General features: G+C 37.9%; 1 protein-coding gene across 7 annotated transcripts in view; it reads right to left on the minus strand.

Annotated features, from left to right (window-relative positions):
• Nucleotides 1–16,268, minus strand: part of camta1a (calmodulin binding transcription activator 1a) — a 357,406-nt gene that overhangs the window by 122,181 nt on the left and 218,957 nt on the right. For all 7 annotated transcript variants that reach the window (XM_078950301.1, XM_023956772.2, XM_023956777.2 and 4 more), the window contains one exon: nt 13,423–13,558. In XM_078950301.1, coding sequence (XP_078806427.1) covers nt 13,423–13,542 — 120 coding nt within the window. In that variant the 5' untranslated portion in view covers nt 13,543–13,558. The remainder of the gene's footprint in view (nt 1–13,422; nt 13,559–16,268) is intronic.

Genomic DNA, 16,268 nt, shown 5'->3' on the forward strand with positions numbered 1-16,268 from the left:
TTCCTAGGAGCAGGTAATGCAGTCAATTACTCCACAATTACCCGGGTAATTATGTAAAATAGAAGAGACATGAGCAGCAGCGGGGGGGAAGAGGACGTGGCAGAGGTGGGTGGATGGGCTGTGTTGGCAGTGGTTGGTGTTCAGAAGGGCAAGAGATTGAGACCTTGAAGTGACAGTGCCAGAAAGGGTGCAACTATAAAGGACAGCATGCCCTTTCACCTGCCAAAAATCCTCATGAACACATTAATAACAGCAAACAGAGTCATTTACTTTCCACTTTCAGACTGACATCCTGAGTTAGCTGTTTTTACACTATATGGATAAACTATTTCTGTGTCCACACCATAAATATTGAATGGGCAATCTCTGATGTCACCCAAAGGATTCTAACTAATTAAAATGAGTCGCAGTCCTACAAAAAAAAAACTTCCTAAAAACGGCTACTGGGCAAGTCATGGTAAATTTAGAAAGTCACCTCCAAATTAAAGAGAAGCATGCCGCTTAGTCTGCATTTATTTGAGCTTCAATAAAATCAAAATGACTAATGTCAAAATATAGCATGCCCCCCAAGGCTAGCATGAAAAGCATAATACAAATAGAATACATTTCGGTTTCAAATCTGACTTTTCAACAGGTTTCAAAAGGGACTTTGAATTTGCTTCCATTTGCAACTTGTCTCCAGTTGTCTTCTATTGAACCGTAACATTTTGTGCTTTTTGGTTCAAACCCATTTCAGGAAATCAGAGGTGAGGGCTTGGTTCAAAAGTAGACATACCCAAACATACACACATATAGATAGATAGATACATTGCATATACTAAAAACAATTTAAAAATCTGTATGCTAACCCTTTTTGTTTTGAAATCCCCTTATAGTCATATTTGGTACCCCTCTTGTCTCCTTTCACTTTCTTCCGATAACAACCACTGTTGCTCTGCAATCATCCGTATGGACTACTTTACACATTGACAGAGAAGCTTTCTGTCAAGTGGACCTGACAAGCATATCTTAGGGTATATTGAAGTCAGCAAAGGCTATTCCATGAAGAAAAAAAAATAGAGATAGAAAGAGAAATAAAAGGATCAGATGGGAGACAAGGGTTTGCATTGACATATTTCTTCAAATCAAAGTTTTGTGTATATGGCAAGAATTTTTTAGTGCCAAAGTAAACACCTAATTCCTTAGTGTCAGCTCATTGGTTAAATAGGATTGAAGGAGGAGTAATGCTTTCCTATATGTCATTTCACCAAATAGCTGTTTATTCAACCCATCTAAACTTTCTCCCCAGGTGTCCATTTTGTTCTTGTGGCTGGGCCTATGTCTGTGGACAAAGGACTTTATCAAATTACTTTGAAGGCTTGAACTTTGTCTAAGATTTGACTTTCTGTTGCACATAAAATCAAAAATTCACTTTTCAAGAGGGAGTTTCACTGACTTGTCGATGCATTTGTTTTAAAAAAAAAGTTGAAAGCGATATAGTTAACAATAGCAGAAGCAGAAGCAGCTGGTCACATGACTATTTTATGTTAGTGAAGACGGGCGTGAAGGAGTGACCTCACACCTCTGTATCTTGAATCAGTGGGATTAAACTCCATTAAGCATGGAGCGCCGCCAAAGCTTTATCTCTGAGTTTCACTCTGAGACAGAACAGAGTGCAAGGGGTGGGGGGTTGGAAAGGATGGAGAAATAGCAATGAAATGTCCTTCACCTTTATTGACCAAATTATGTTTAAAGTAAGAAAAAACTGTGATGAGAAAAAAATGCTTGCCTAGCTAATAGTACAAAGGTGTATATTGCTGGTGTGCATAGCACACACTAACATTCAGGATGATACTTGAACACTAGACACAATTTTTGTAGCTGCTTCTTCTACACACAGATACACATACTTATGTGGCCAAACACAGGGGCCACTTGGTGTGAAGGACCACTGCTGTGACCGTCTCTTGCTCTAAGGCAAAAAAATCTACAGACTATTCCAGCACTTGAAAGAAATAAGGTGCAAAAGATTTAAAAGTTTTTTAAGGAAGTCAAAGGTGTTTTCTTATTTCCACAAATAAGAGAGTAGTCTGTGTCTTTTCAGTTTTTCCAAAAAAAAATAGAAAAGCTTCTCACTATCTGCAGCCAGAAAGAAGTGAGCATGGTAGGAATCAGGGTGGTCCTGTGATGAACGCCCCATGACATTCCCCCCCATCACCTTCTTGCTCTTTCTCTCTCCCTTGTCTCTCCCTCCTCTGGGCAGTTATTGATCTGATCTGCTTCTCTCTCAACTGGAGTCATGATTCATGTTGTTTCGGCTGGTCTTCACTCACCACACACAGACACTGCTCAGTCATGCTCTTCCCTATCGATGTGTCCATCTGTCTCTTCCTGCTCGCCTCCTCTCTCTGCCCTCAGGCATGTCAACCTGCTGTCCACATGCAAACTTTACTCCAGTGCGTTGCTACTACTTTTGAGTACTAGTTGTAGTAGTGACAGTAATAGATGCAATTTTGCCTTTCCCACATTTTCTTATGGTTGGAGATCAAAACTAATCTTTGATTTTTATCATCTTTTTGTACTGTGGAAAAATTCTCAGGTTTTCCAAAATAAGAGATTTGTGAACACTGTCTGTCTAGGCGTGTAACTATTAATCAACTTAATCGATGAATCAATTTTAATTCTTACAATCCAACCAGATCAATCTGTCTGAGGCATGTTTTTAATCAAATTGACCTATAGCATTATACAATTATTTCAAAATGAAATAAACCGATTCTCATTATCTTGGAAAATACCATTTGGATTGAGACATGTGGAAAAACAATAGTGGGCTGAACTTGATGAAAATAAAATGTGAATGGATTTGCCATAATTCTTGTTTACCTTTCTGTTTGTACACATATTTAATTTAAACCTGATTGTCTTGCAAGAAATTCAAGGAATCTGGAAACCTTCACCTGTAGTGTTCTGTACCCAGATATTTATCTCTGAGCCACACTGGTGGAACCTTTGGCTAAAGATGTCCTTGACGGACTTTAGGTAAGTGAAACAGATTGAATTGGATCATTGAAAAAAGTCTATATCGACTCTGAAGTGTAACGGCAACCACAAATTATGATATGAATCAATTAGTTGTTAAAATGAATTATTACATCTCTATGTATGTTACATGTAAGCCTAACTACTCATAAGTATTTCATATAAGACCAGTTCAAAAAACTCTCCAATATTCCTTTGAGAATAATCTTAGTGAACACATTTAGCTGAAAGGATGATAGCAAATTTTAATGGCTGCATTTAATAATACTCATAGGATTTACAGGCATTTCTTGTCCTGCAAGAGATTCAAGTAATAGCTATTGCATTTTAATGTTCTATTTTTAAAACGTACACTTACAAAAGTGTTCCAATCCATTCTAATGCAGAATGTTCATTTTTTAATGAAAAAAGAAGAAAAGAGAAAAAAAGGAGGGAGCCAGACAGAGAGACAGAGATGTGCACAGGCCTTGCAGCAGCAAAAGCACATAAAAGCCCAGCTTCAGCCAAGGCCCTTTCTCCAATGTGTAGAAATTAATTGAGTGAAAAAAAATCTGCTGTTTAAGGTTGAAGTGGGTTATGGGAGGCAGTGTAACAATTGTTTTCTGTTTGCCAGGGGCTATATATCGTTCATTCCTGCTTTCTCTCTTCTCTTCGCTCAAGTCTCGCCCCTCCCTCCCCACCCTGCGAGCTCCCTTACCATCCATCCACGTTCTAAGTCTCTCTAGCTCGCTCCTGCTTTCTTCTCTCCGTTTCATCAGTCTTTTACATTCCACAGTCTTCAGTCTTTTTTTGATTCATTTTATATCTCCCTTTTTCATCTATCACATAGGAGATTTCTTTTGTATCTTTAAAAGCAATTTCCCTGTCTTAAAGGCTACACTTATAAAAGGAGGTTTGGTTAAATCTACTGATGTGCATATTTAAAGTAAAGATTTATTCACATATAAGGCACCCAAACATACAATTTTAGAAAGACTTAGATAAAATAAAATATAGAAACATTTTTAAAAGAAATTACAGAGTGAATCCATATGTGTGTGCGGATTATTGTGTCAGTGAAGTTTCCCACATGTGTGCATCGTTGTTTGGTGACAGTGACAGTAGCAGGAGCAATGTTGACACACAATGCAGAACAAGCTTAGCACCCCCTTGGGCTTAAACAAATGATTCATTCTCTCTGAACATGTAAATGTGCAACAAAAAAAAAAGGAAATCACTGATGTCCCCTGGTTGCTTTTCATTTCAGTGATACATTAAAACACATATTTTAAAAAAGAAAAGTACAAAAATGGAACACATGCAGATGCTTGGTTCAACACAAACTCCATTTAAAAAAATAAAACAGATGCACTTGGCATTTTGTTGACAAAAGACAAAAGCTTTGAGTTATAAAACTGAAATTCTAAAGTAAAACAGACCAACACAGTAAAAAAAAAATCAACAAAGAAAAGCCTCTCTAAAAGCCTTATCTGTTCCCTTTTTCCTCCATTGCTCAAAGCACTGAGGGTTAACCTGTTTACTGTGCTAAACTCCTCTTAACCACTCTTTCATGTAAATACCAAAATGTTCAATATCACTGAGAGGAAACACAGTTGCTCAGCCTGTGTAATTCCATACAATCACTTTACAATTCTCTTTGAACTTTGCAGTTCCACTCATTAAATCTCCTTTGAAGAGTGAATGCTCGAGCACTGGTACATTTTGATTTTGCCATTATTAAATGCAACAGAGCAGAAAATTACATCTAAACTAGTGTTTTGCTGGTTAATAATACATAGGTCATGTGCAGCAACCAACAGCAAAATATGGCCAAGTGAAAATACTTTTCGCCAGAGTAAAAAGTGCTTTGGTGTAACAAATCTTTCCTCCTTGTAAACGTTAACAGACACAATCTTTTTGCAGAGGAGGCAGAAAAGCTGTTTTGGAATGGCAACGCTGTATTTGCTTTGAGTAAAAAGGAAATAATGTCACTAGTTGATGCCTTCTTTAAGCCTTTGGCACCTCTGCTCCTCAAAAGTGTACTAAACACCAACACATCATGTTGCACTTTCTATCCAGGAGATGTTAAATGAACCCAAGTGGGGAATAAAAACGCGGCTCTTTTGTAAAGGAAGTAATATATAGTGGGTGGCTTTCACTGAAGGACAACCTTTGTATTTATAAAAAGACTTCTGTGGATTTTAAGCACAAACTGATGGTGATGGGAAATACAAAAGAAGACAGAGAGAAAATAGGCAGATGCATACAAATGAAGGGGAAGAAAAACCTGTAAGAAGTGAAAAAGCCAAGATGCAAAATCACTCTTTTATTCTCTTTTAGACTCAGACATGGAGTGACCTCCTTGATCCTGGATTCCAGATGAAAAAAGGCATCAGAAATGTGGGAGCCAACCCAAAGCTGATTGTAGATCTTTAAAGTCATATTTTGCAAAAGAATGTAAGGTGAGGTGAGAGTTAAGAGTGATTCTGAAATGACTCGATTTTCTTTGAACTCCCTGCTTTCTTCAAATTCAGGTGGATCAACCGCAGCCCAGGCTGATTTGACAGCTAGACCAGAGCAGGCCTAAAGTTCATACCACTGCATGCTATATCACTAAGCAGTAGTGTTTTCTGTGGAATATGAATCTCTGGAGAGTGTTTTGGCCCGAGTCTCTAAAAAAGCGAAGGGCAGAAGCCTTGGTGGAAGGTGTCTATTAACATTAAAAAATCCTGGCCGTGTATTACCCATAGGTCAGTGTTTGGCCCCAGAGACTAAACAGTCAGATTTTGCAAACTCCAGCCAACCAGAGAGCCTGTGAGAGGTTTAAAAAGCCTGTTCACAAAAAAAGTACCAAGTTTTTGCTGCCTTTCTATAAATCTCTTGTCCCCACTTTGCATATGAGGTAGTTGTATTACTATTACTCCCTTGTGGACTAAATATATAACATTTTGTTAACATGAATATTTGGAGCAATATGGATTGTGAAAATAATATTTTGACCCTTATCTTTTTCTGTTGAAGAATACATCTTGAAAGAAGGACTACAAATTACTCAAAGTAATATGGGAACCCATTATTCTATGGATAGTTCTTAAGTCTGTGCACTGCAAAGTGCATCTAGCGGACAGTTTTTGCCATTACAATAGGCTTGGCAGGGATGTGGGGCATTGCGAGGGAAAACTTAAACAAAAACTGAATGTTAAAAAATGGGAACAAAGCTTTAAATGTGTATATACAACAACAAAAAAATGAAAAAACCTTCAATTTCTAAGAGGACTTTTTCTTAGTCCTATTTACAAAACAAAAAAGTCCCCTGGGTGATGACAACTCTTCAACCAACAAGTGGTAAATTAGAATATTAAAAATATGTTGTTATTGCACCTTTTTTCCAAAGCTTTTTATTCAGTATTTTCTCCCCCCAAAGGCATCTTTTCAAAATTAGCCAATCAGTAAGAGTTGCTTGCTTTAGATGGTGATGGCCGGGTCAGCATTAACAGCAGGCTGAAGGGTTTAAAGCGGTGATGAGTGATGTAGCAATTGAGAGATGTTAGAGCAAAAACTAATTACAGAGGGCTCAAAGAAAAACCTCGAGTGAAGTGAAAGTTTCCAAAGCTGGGGCTAAGCTGTTCTTGAGGGAGCATTAGTTCAGATTCATATAAAAGCGAGGTAACCTACATAATCAAAATCTTTGAGACCAGCTGTGCTGCATAAACAATTAAAACAATTAACTGACTCACTATTTTACAACAATAATAGTTGTTTTCAACAAGAGATTCAAAACTAGATTATGCAATTTTCATAAATAAATTACAACAATAAGTTATGTATCCATGCATTTTTCATATAATGCAAATTTGCAATTTCTGCTTTACTACTTTTTTAGGCCTGTAGTTGCATCATATTTTCCAAAGAAGGAAAATAATTTGAGTTATGGGAAATGTCCAAAACCTTCTCGGACTTCTCAGGAAATACAAAAAGAGGTAGGTTTAGAAAAAGTTAACTTCATTTTGGAGAAAAAATAAAATAAAACAGAAATGTGATTAAACTGCTGTCTGTGCAGAGAATGCAGCCACCCCATATAATAGTCTATGAAAGTTACAATACAAACCCTTTGCTGTCTGACTCTGAGGAATAGTAAACGGATCTTAATTTCACAGCTGACTTGGAGCAAGGGCAGGGAGAAGAGCATGCAAAGGTTAGTTTTTTGGTGCCCTTTTACATCTGACTTCCTCATCTGTTGATATCTGTCACCACATCTTTAAACTGTAAACCCAAAGGAACTCTATTTCACAGATATGGAGCTAGTTATTACAAGCCTCTAAGATTACCAACTTCCCTAGTGTGGCGTCTTCATTCCAAGACTGTGATTCTACGTGCAAGACAATTTAAATGGACTAAAAAGCAAACAGCCTGGTTTGCCAAAAAGTAAAAAGCCAGCAGTTGCACACAGAGAAATTAAGTGTTGAAGGTCATGTGATATTGAAAGCCAATGCAGTGTAGCATCCAGTAGCATCCACTCCATTACAACATTAGCAACTAATGTTTTGACATTTGTCTTCATTATTATCAATGAACAGACGCGATTGAGCCACCAGCATGCTCCATTAGCTTCCTTCATGGCACAGTTGCACAGTTGAAATCACACATTAGGGTGGATCCAACATAAAATGACAAGTTACGGGGACTAAGGACATGCCAACTTATTATTTACGCGGTGGAGGGTGGGGCGGTTGGGTGAAAAGAGAGCGGGGTGGAGCAGAGGTGGGAATGGGAGTCTGGGAATTGGTAAAGCGCTGCACTGACATTACGATCTCAAGAGCTTGGAGGATCGGAGCAGCACAGCACACCTTAAGAAGAAAGGCTCATTTCAGTTGGTATAATTAGCCTGCGGTAATGAAATAAGTCAGAGGCACTGCCACCTTCACTTAGGAGAAAATCGATCCATGTTTAAGAGAGTTTATTAAAGCTTAGGAATAATGGGTAGATAGGTTAAAGTAAGGGAGGAGTAGAGTAGATGGAGGTTGAAGACACATTAGCAGCAAATCAACAGTATGTGGTAGCATTGGCTGAAAGAGTAAAAAAGGCAGGACAGATAAGCTGGCTTTAGTAAGAGTGGATGTTTCTGAAATTTACCAAAGTGAAGGCAGGGGATGCTAGAGCTACATACATTAGAAGACATTCAACCCAAACATGAAGATGACATCACTTTTATGTAATAAACCCAATAAGACCCTATTTAGACGGCATCTTTGTAGTGCTGGACATAGCCAGAAGTACGTAACCGGCTAAAGCTGGAAAAAGGAGGGAGGTGGGATAGTTACTGATAGACATTTTTCCTAAGGTGTCCCAAATGCATACTGGTTGATGTGGGCGCTGCTTGCTCATTTATCTGGCCGTCTGGCCAACTCACCTGGAGTGATGGGGGAGACGTCAGGAAGGCAGGCTGCTATTTCACGGCCTGTTAAGCGCTAATGCCGCAACATGCCCCGTGCTCCAATTTTAGGGAGCATAGAGTGCCCGACTCAAGGTTTTGTCTGTCTGGACTTGTGTGGTAGTTTAGGGAGGGGGCAGCAAAATCAGCAAGGAGAAAGATACTGTAAGTATTCGTAGAGGATAATGAAAAGTCCAGTGAATGAACTAAAAGCTGGGAGAGTGAAAAAAGTCTCAGAAAAAAAATAGTAAAAGGTAGAATAGAGAGAAAAAAGAATATAGCCTTAGTTTACAGACTGCTGAGACAGCACTGCGCAGCAGACAGCAGTAGAAGCACACACTGACATCTATTCCTGCCATGCTAGGCTGCTTCCTGTGTTCCCCAAAAGGCCCCATAGTTATAGCCAAAACTATTGAATATCAAAAGCCTAACCCACCCAAAGCACTTGTCCTTAGTGTGCATAAAAACTGGCCTGTGCAATAATCACATAACCTCTATTAAGCACTGAGTGGCTGGGGAATTAAAGCAATGAAAGCACAGCATGAACAAACCTCTGCATAATAAACCTAAGTTAGGCTCAAGCTGTGCAGACTCTTTGCATTATTCCTTGTGATGATATGATATAAAAATGGGATTTCACTGATCACGGTGCAGGCTTTAGTGAAATCAGACAGGCTTTAAATCTTTTTACAATATTTTAAAAAACGGTTAAATATTAGCACCACTATGCATGATGGGTAATGGAGTCCATCGCAAACCAGAAAACAGTAAAAGATCAGATGTACCATGATGTTCTGACTGTGTTGGCTATTAAGATATTTAACTATATCTGCTAACAGATAAAAACAAATTAACCCTTGTGCTATCTTAGATGAGCCCACCCTTACATTGACGTGTTATTCCTACCATGACAAAGGTGGATAAAGGTGTAAAGACTTCATGTAATCAATGGACACCAGTGATGATCACAAATCATTGAAGAAAAAAGGTTCAGTGCACTGTCTAGTGGGTTTAGATGACACAACTCCCAATGTTGGGTCATCATTCAAAAATTACCCCTTTCTACTGTAATTTTGACAAAAGTCGTCACATCTACCAGAATTTTCCTTTTTTGGCAAAGCTTTTCCTTGAAAACATGGGGAAAATAAAACTTTCTAACCAAGAATCACTAATTGGTACACAGATTTGAAAGGTCTGTTGTATCTGCATGCATATCTATTGGTTTCCATCCCTGCTGAATACAAACTTCAACATGAAATAAATGATAATTAACAAAGAATTAAAAGAGAAAAAAGATAGCTGTTCTATGTATTAAAAATCAATTAAATCATTGCAATTCATTGATGAGGCGATACATTTGTTTAAAAAACTGTCAAATGTGGACACTAAACTTTTTCTATAGAGTAATTAATATACATTAATTTGTACAATATTTATTAATGAATTTATTTATTTATTTTTACAAAAAAACCTGGCATGATAATTGTGTCTGATGTCTGAGAATACACTTTAACTCACACAGTGTTTAAAACAGCAGCTGTGGCTCTGAGCCTGTATATGTGGCCCCAGCATATTGCATTCGCCTAACTTTGGCCCTTCTGCTCATGCAGCACTCAATGCTCAGTACTCAGCTCAAGTTAATTCAGCTTTTTTCCTTAACACGCTTAGTTATCTTGCTCTCTGTGTCTTCGACTCAAAATAATTACTATCCTATGAATTTTCTATTTTATGTCTTTATATAGTATTTATCAAATGGGAAACCATCAATTTATTTCTTTACTTAACAGAATTGATAGACATACATTTTCAATTCATCCTAAAACTAGCGATTCATTTTTTTTTCCATTGAATAACTTTGTATTCAATCTGTCAATTTTAAAACACAATTTACATGACAAAAAAATGCATTCACACTTCTGTTGTAATGATTTGCTAAATTAATATATAAAATTAGAAAAGGCGAGATTAAAAGATAGATAATATTGTAATCAAAGACATAGAGGATGTAATTGACACTTTTTGAGTTGCAGTCATTTTAGTTTCCAAATGTTTAGGACTTGTAAGACTATTTTCATTTTTTCCAGCTTTTGTTTGTATCACTCTGCTATTAGCTTGGATAAAATATACTACATGCTGTAACTATACTGAGCAACGATCAATAAATAAATAAACTAATGAAGCTTAAAACAAAATATTAAAACCTTCATGTTGTCACACATCAGATCATATTATAAATGTTTTTTATATTTGACCTTTCCCCTAAGCGAGTGGTGAGCCACAGTTACTTGAGAACCATTTAGTGGTAAAACCCCCATAAATTTTGTCCAGGGGGGGTTCTAATCACTTTTCTTTAGAAATCTTATAAGGTCATATCTGGTTGCTTATGTGCAAAAGCCACAAATAACTGCTGGAAGTCTTTAGGGCTGTGTTTACGTTTCTTTTTAAACTGGCTCCCTACTTGACACTCAGTATTAAGGGTGAATAGTGACTGTAGTCTGATGCTCCTCCAAGGGGCAGGTCAAATGTGGAGAACAAAATGTACCCACCTAGGTGTGTGACAATTAGCATGACTTTCCTTTTTAAAAGCATGCATATTATCACAGGAATAGAGACTCATCAACAGCTGTGTTGAGTCAGAGTTCAATAACTAATTATAAGCTTTATAAGCTTTTGCTCAGCTGCGTTTGCCTCATTCAATCAGGGTGTACTGCAACCCTGACAAACCTGGCAAATGTTCAAATGTACATTGTATGACAAATTCACCTTGGTGTCTATTAAAATGTATTTATATCTCTTGAAATTCAAATACTAAAAGCAGACTCACACTCAGTTAGAGAAAATGAATATTGTCAACAGAGAAGATCAAATCCAAAAATACATAGCAAAAATAGGCAGCCTAAAGTAGGAAATGAACACTTATCTTAAGAAGAAAATCACTACAAAGTAGTAATCTGTGTATGCAGCAGTTAATTTTTACTTAAGACGAAATCTTATAATAAGATATCAAACTCTACAAACAGGGAGTTCCGAGCATTCAAAAAGGGAAAAATAAACTAACTGTTTGAATGATTTTAACTTGAAGGTTATACAGCTCAGTAACACGTATTTATTTACTAGTTATTTTAGACCAAAATGAGAATACAATCGTAGTATAGTATAGATCACAAATTGGACCATCTCAATAAAATCTTCATAAAATCTAAAACTAGTACATAATCTTAGAACATAGATATATATTTTTATTTTTAAAATTATGGCAAAAATGTCAGTCCAACTGGTCAATATGTATTGAACTTTAACATAACATTCTTTAAATTGAACCAGAAATTGCTGTGCAATTCAGTTTTTCTAAGTCTTAAATCAAGTTTTACTTTTGTCAAGAGGAGCAAAATGTTTTTCATTCATTTAATTAGCCATTTCTTTATTTTAAAATCCTAGCTCTTAATGAGACCAAACATTCTCTGCAGTGCTGCTTAAAAAAAAGCCTGAAAAAGTATAGAGCAAAGATAAGTTAAGACAACTTAAAACCTGGTCAAATATAGTGAATATCTAATGGTTTTCACTGTACTCCCTAAAAACTGTTTTACCATTACAGGAAAATATGAAGTGTCTGACATAGCAAGCATCCTTCCCACAACCTTTCAGCCTTTTGACTAGAAGCACTACAGCAACGTTTCTTCGTGAACTGAGGTGGAAAAATCCCAAATATTTAATATTTAGATCTTGTGAATTAAAACAGCAGCCGCCTGATATTAGTGAGTAAGACTGATTTCTCAAAAAAAAAAAAAAGAAATATATATATATATATATATATATATATATATATATATATATATATATATATATATATATATATATATATATATATATATATATATATATATTTTTTTTTTTTTTATTGAAAATATTTTATACAGATAATTTAGCAATAATACTTTTATGCTCACAGCAGAAATCCCATAATAACCCTGTAATGATCAAGACCCACTACAAGTTAGGAGCCTTCAAACTCAGTGTAGATGCAAAATAGAAAAATGTGAAAGCAGTTTTTATGCCAATATGCAGAAGTGATGCAAACTGACTAAAGCCTTTTTAAAAGCAGAACTCATACAGCCTGAACATACATGTCATAGTCTAACATGTAGAAATGATCACATTCAGCTGGGTGAATGACAGCACTGTTTTTTTAGAGTGACACATACGCAGAAAATACTCAGACAAACAAGAGAACAGAGCCCCTGATGGGAGAACGCCCCAGCCTTGTCTTTGTCACACTGTGTGACACAGATGCTCAACAACTCTCCCTGAGGTGTACAGTTAGGTGTACATTGTGTTTATGTCCTTGTGTCAAACAAGAGGACAAAGTCCCCAACTCTCACACGTTTTGACTTTATTTTGTCTCGACCCTTGTGCTTGTGCTGTCACTGCTCCTAGCCACAGCTGTAAAAGAAAACAGACCCAAAAACTTGCACAGATACTGATGATTAAGGGAGTTCTAACATCTGCGTGAAGTTTTAGCATTTTTAACCCGACAACTGATAAATCAAAGTTTGAAGATTGCATCGCATCCACCTCAGATTAAAGGTGAGCCAAAAACAGATACATCTGGGCCTTTTATGGCGGCAGCTGGTACAGGGAGCGACTTGGGCTGAGGTTAGGGAGCATTTGCTCTACAGTGCTGCTTTGAGCCAGCAAGATTAATGTAGGCTCTCTGGAGCAAAGGCAACAACCACAGCTTTAATAAGGTACAAACAATCGGTTCCACTCCACCAGCTTCTCAGGGAAAACTATTGTTGTGCTGCATTGTTTCGTGGTGAGGTTCCTTGGAGACACGTGTCTACTGCAGCATGTGACTGTCTCCATTATAGCCAGGGGAGAAGTCGGCGTAGACCTCAGTTTGTCTGTGTCAGAATGAAGGCTAGCACTCACTCCCCGCGCCACACTCTCTCAGCTTCCTTCTTCTAAATCCAAACTTTTGTTTGTTCACTCACCTCAACTCCTTGCACTTTCAACTTCATGTGATCCTCCCGCGTGGTCTTCCCGTCTTTTCTTTTCTTCCAGCAGTAGCCATCTTTTCTGTACTTCACCTTCTTCCTATTGTAGAGTATCATCGACCCATTCTGAGGCCTGCATCCACAGAGATGGAGGGAGAGCAAAAAAGAGGATGATTAGATGAGAGGAATTTTAGGCAAAGCTCCAGTTCTGCTCAGGGACTCATTTCTGAGATGTACAAAGAAGTCTGACGTGGGTCTGCGCCAGGCAGAAAATGCACCAGTGACTTAGATGACAAGACTTCTTTACGGTGTTTCCCAGCATTGATATGCACCGTTTGACAACGAACTAAGCACCCCTCAGCTTACTTTTTTTTCCCTCCAGTGACAAGTGTGTATGCTGTGAGGTGTTAAAGTGGCACTCATCACAGAACAAATTATATGAAGTCTAATGCGAAAGGCAAGCGGCAGGAGGATGGAAGCGTTGGCATCCTTCCTTATCTCTCATTCATTGAACTTAAATGAGTTGTAGTGGTAGAAGTCCCTTGAGGGAAGAGAAGATCCTCCCTCACACTCCATTCATAATTCATTCTCCCTCCACCAGACCACAGCCTGTAGGCTCATAATGATATAATGTAACTATTTGACAATAATCTCCCTTTCCACTTAGATTTGTAACAGAGGCATTTGGCACTCAGTGTTAAACATTAACATAAAGTATAGCATGAAACATTTATGACTTTTTCAACAATTAGGTAGAACGTTAGGTGTTGCAGCAGATATAGTTTGGTGCATTGTGCGGGTATCGTGTGGAATGGCCTTGTATCATCGTTATGAATACATGCAAAATAAAATTCTGCACAGTTGCCCACACGCTTCACCATCATCCCAAAACACAAGAGTAGAAAACCTTTCCTGAAGAAAAACTATCCACAGCTAACAAGAAAGGCTCAGTTTCAGTGTCAGAATGGTCACAAATGCAAAATCAAGCAGTTTGAGCATTTGTTTGAAATCACAATACAGACTAAAAACACCTACAAATGGCGTCATAATTTTCTTAAATTACTGGTACTTATTTGTTTAGGATGTACTGATATACGGTTTCAGAGGATTTCGCAATACCCTTGGTCATTTTTTCCAAACTTTTTTCAAAAAAAGTGAAACATTTCCAGAAAGTCCAATGGACACAAAAAGTGTAAATGCAAAAGTAACATACTCAACTGGAAAGGTTGGTTAAACATATTCACACAACACGACTGGCACATGAGTCCCCATTACAGTTTGCTCACAACTCAGAGCTGGAATGTCTCAGTCTTTTCCTGGTTTCCTGGTTAAGCTAAAACAAAGCTACTCGTTTGTTTCAAGATGCCTTTCAAGGATTCAAGGATTCAAGGAGTATTTATTGCCATTTTCAGTGAACAGAGTAGTTTCACAAAATAGGAATTTGCTGTGGTGCTAATGTGCGACATAAAACACTTAAGAATAGAAAAAATGAACAACGGTGAGCAAAATTTAAAAAAATGACAATGGTCAGAACAATAAATAGAAATGAATTGTGCAAACAGTGCAAACTGAGGATGATCAAGGTGCAGGTAGTGGACTGGTAATTGGACATATAGGTGAAAAGGTTTAAGGGGGGAGGAGTTAAAAAGTGTTCATGAGTCGGACTGCAGAGGGAAAGAATCGTGAGGTTCTGTTCCTGTTGGACCTTAGCCTCCTGTCCGAAGGGAGTAGTTCAAGTAGGCCATGTCCAGGGTGAGAAGGGTCGGCTGCTATCCGACCTGCAAGTCCCCGGGTTCTGGAGACGTATAGGCCTTGGACAGATGGAAGGCTGCAGCCAATCACCTTCTCAGCTGAGCGCACAATACACTGCAGTCTGTTGGCTGATTGTAGCTCCGGCGTACCACACTGTGATGGAGGAGGTGATGATGGATTCTATGATGGCCGTGTAGAACTGCACCATCATCTGAGCCAGCAGCTTGGCTTTCTTCTGCTGCAGGAAATACATCCTCTGTTAGGCCTTTTTGAGCAGAGAGCTGTAGAATACAAGAGGCTGTTTTACCCTCCATACTTACCCTGACCTTAACCCTGTGGTTTGGAGGGGGGAGGGCACTTCCTGTGCTTGAAGGCGTGGATTATCACATTTAGAATAGAGAGAACCTGATAATACACGAGCATGAAAAATATAACATCCACATTTGCGGATCCAAACTAATGTTTGTTTAATTACAACAAAATGTTGAAAAAAAATCTCCTTAACATTTTATTGGTTTCTCTAAATTACACAAACCAGCAAAAGTTTTACATAGAAATGCTGCCTGACTTGTACAATAAAGGCTTGTTTTTCTCCAAAAGCGACTGCACAATGTGACTGTAAACACACATTTATGTCTCTAAAACATGAATAAAGCATGCACAAACCCAACCGCCAACACACAGAGACACAGTACAAGCAGCTGCTATGATTTGGCCCTCTCCCAAACGAGAATAGGTTTGTGTTATAGAGTTAGAAAGCTGCCCGAACAAGCTGCTAAGGATGCAGTGTGGCTGAATGGAGCTTAACCATCTAATCAGATGGTGAGCCTTGTTAGTCTTGTGTTTGTTGTTCAGACACCACACACACATCTGATACAGACGGGAAAAACTGCAAACTCAAAAAGCTAGAAAAACTCACATCAAAGTAAAGGGGAAAAGAAACTGGGTTGATTTATGCTTTATGCAACAAAAACCAAAATAAGAAAACCCAACGGTTGTTTTGCATTGTTTTGTTGTTTATTGTTACATTTTCTTTTCACAAGGTTTATTTATAATGCTGCATGCATCATTTTGCAGGGCTGCCTTTGGGG

Source organism: Oryzias latipes, chromosome 7 (assembly GCF_053564925.1).
Source record: "Oryzias latipes strain Hd-rR chromosome 7, Olatipes_Hd-rR_3.1".
Lineage (NCBI taxonomy): Eukaryota > Metazoa > Chordata > Actinopteri > Beloniformes > Adrianichthyidae > Oryzias > Oryzias latipes.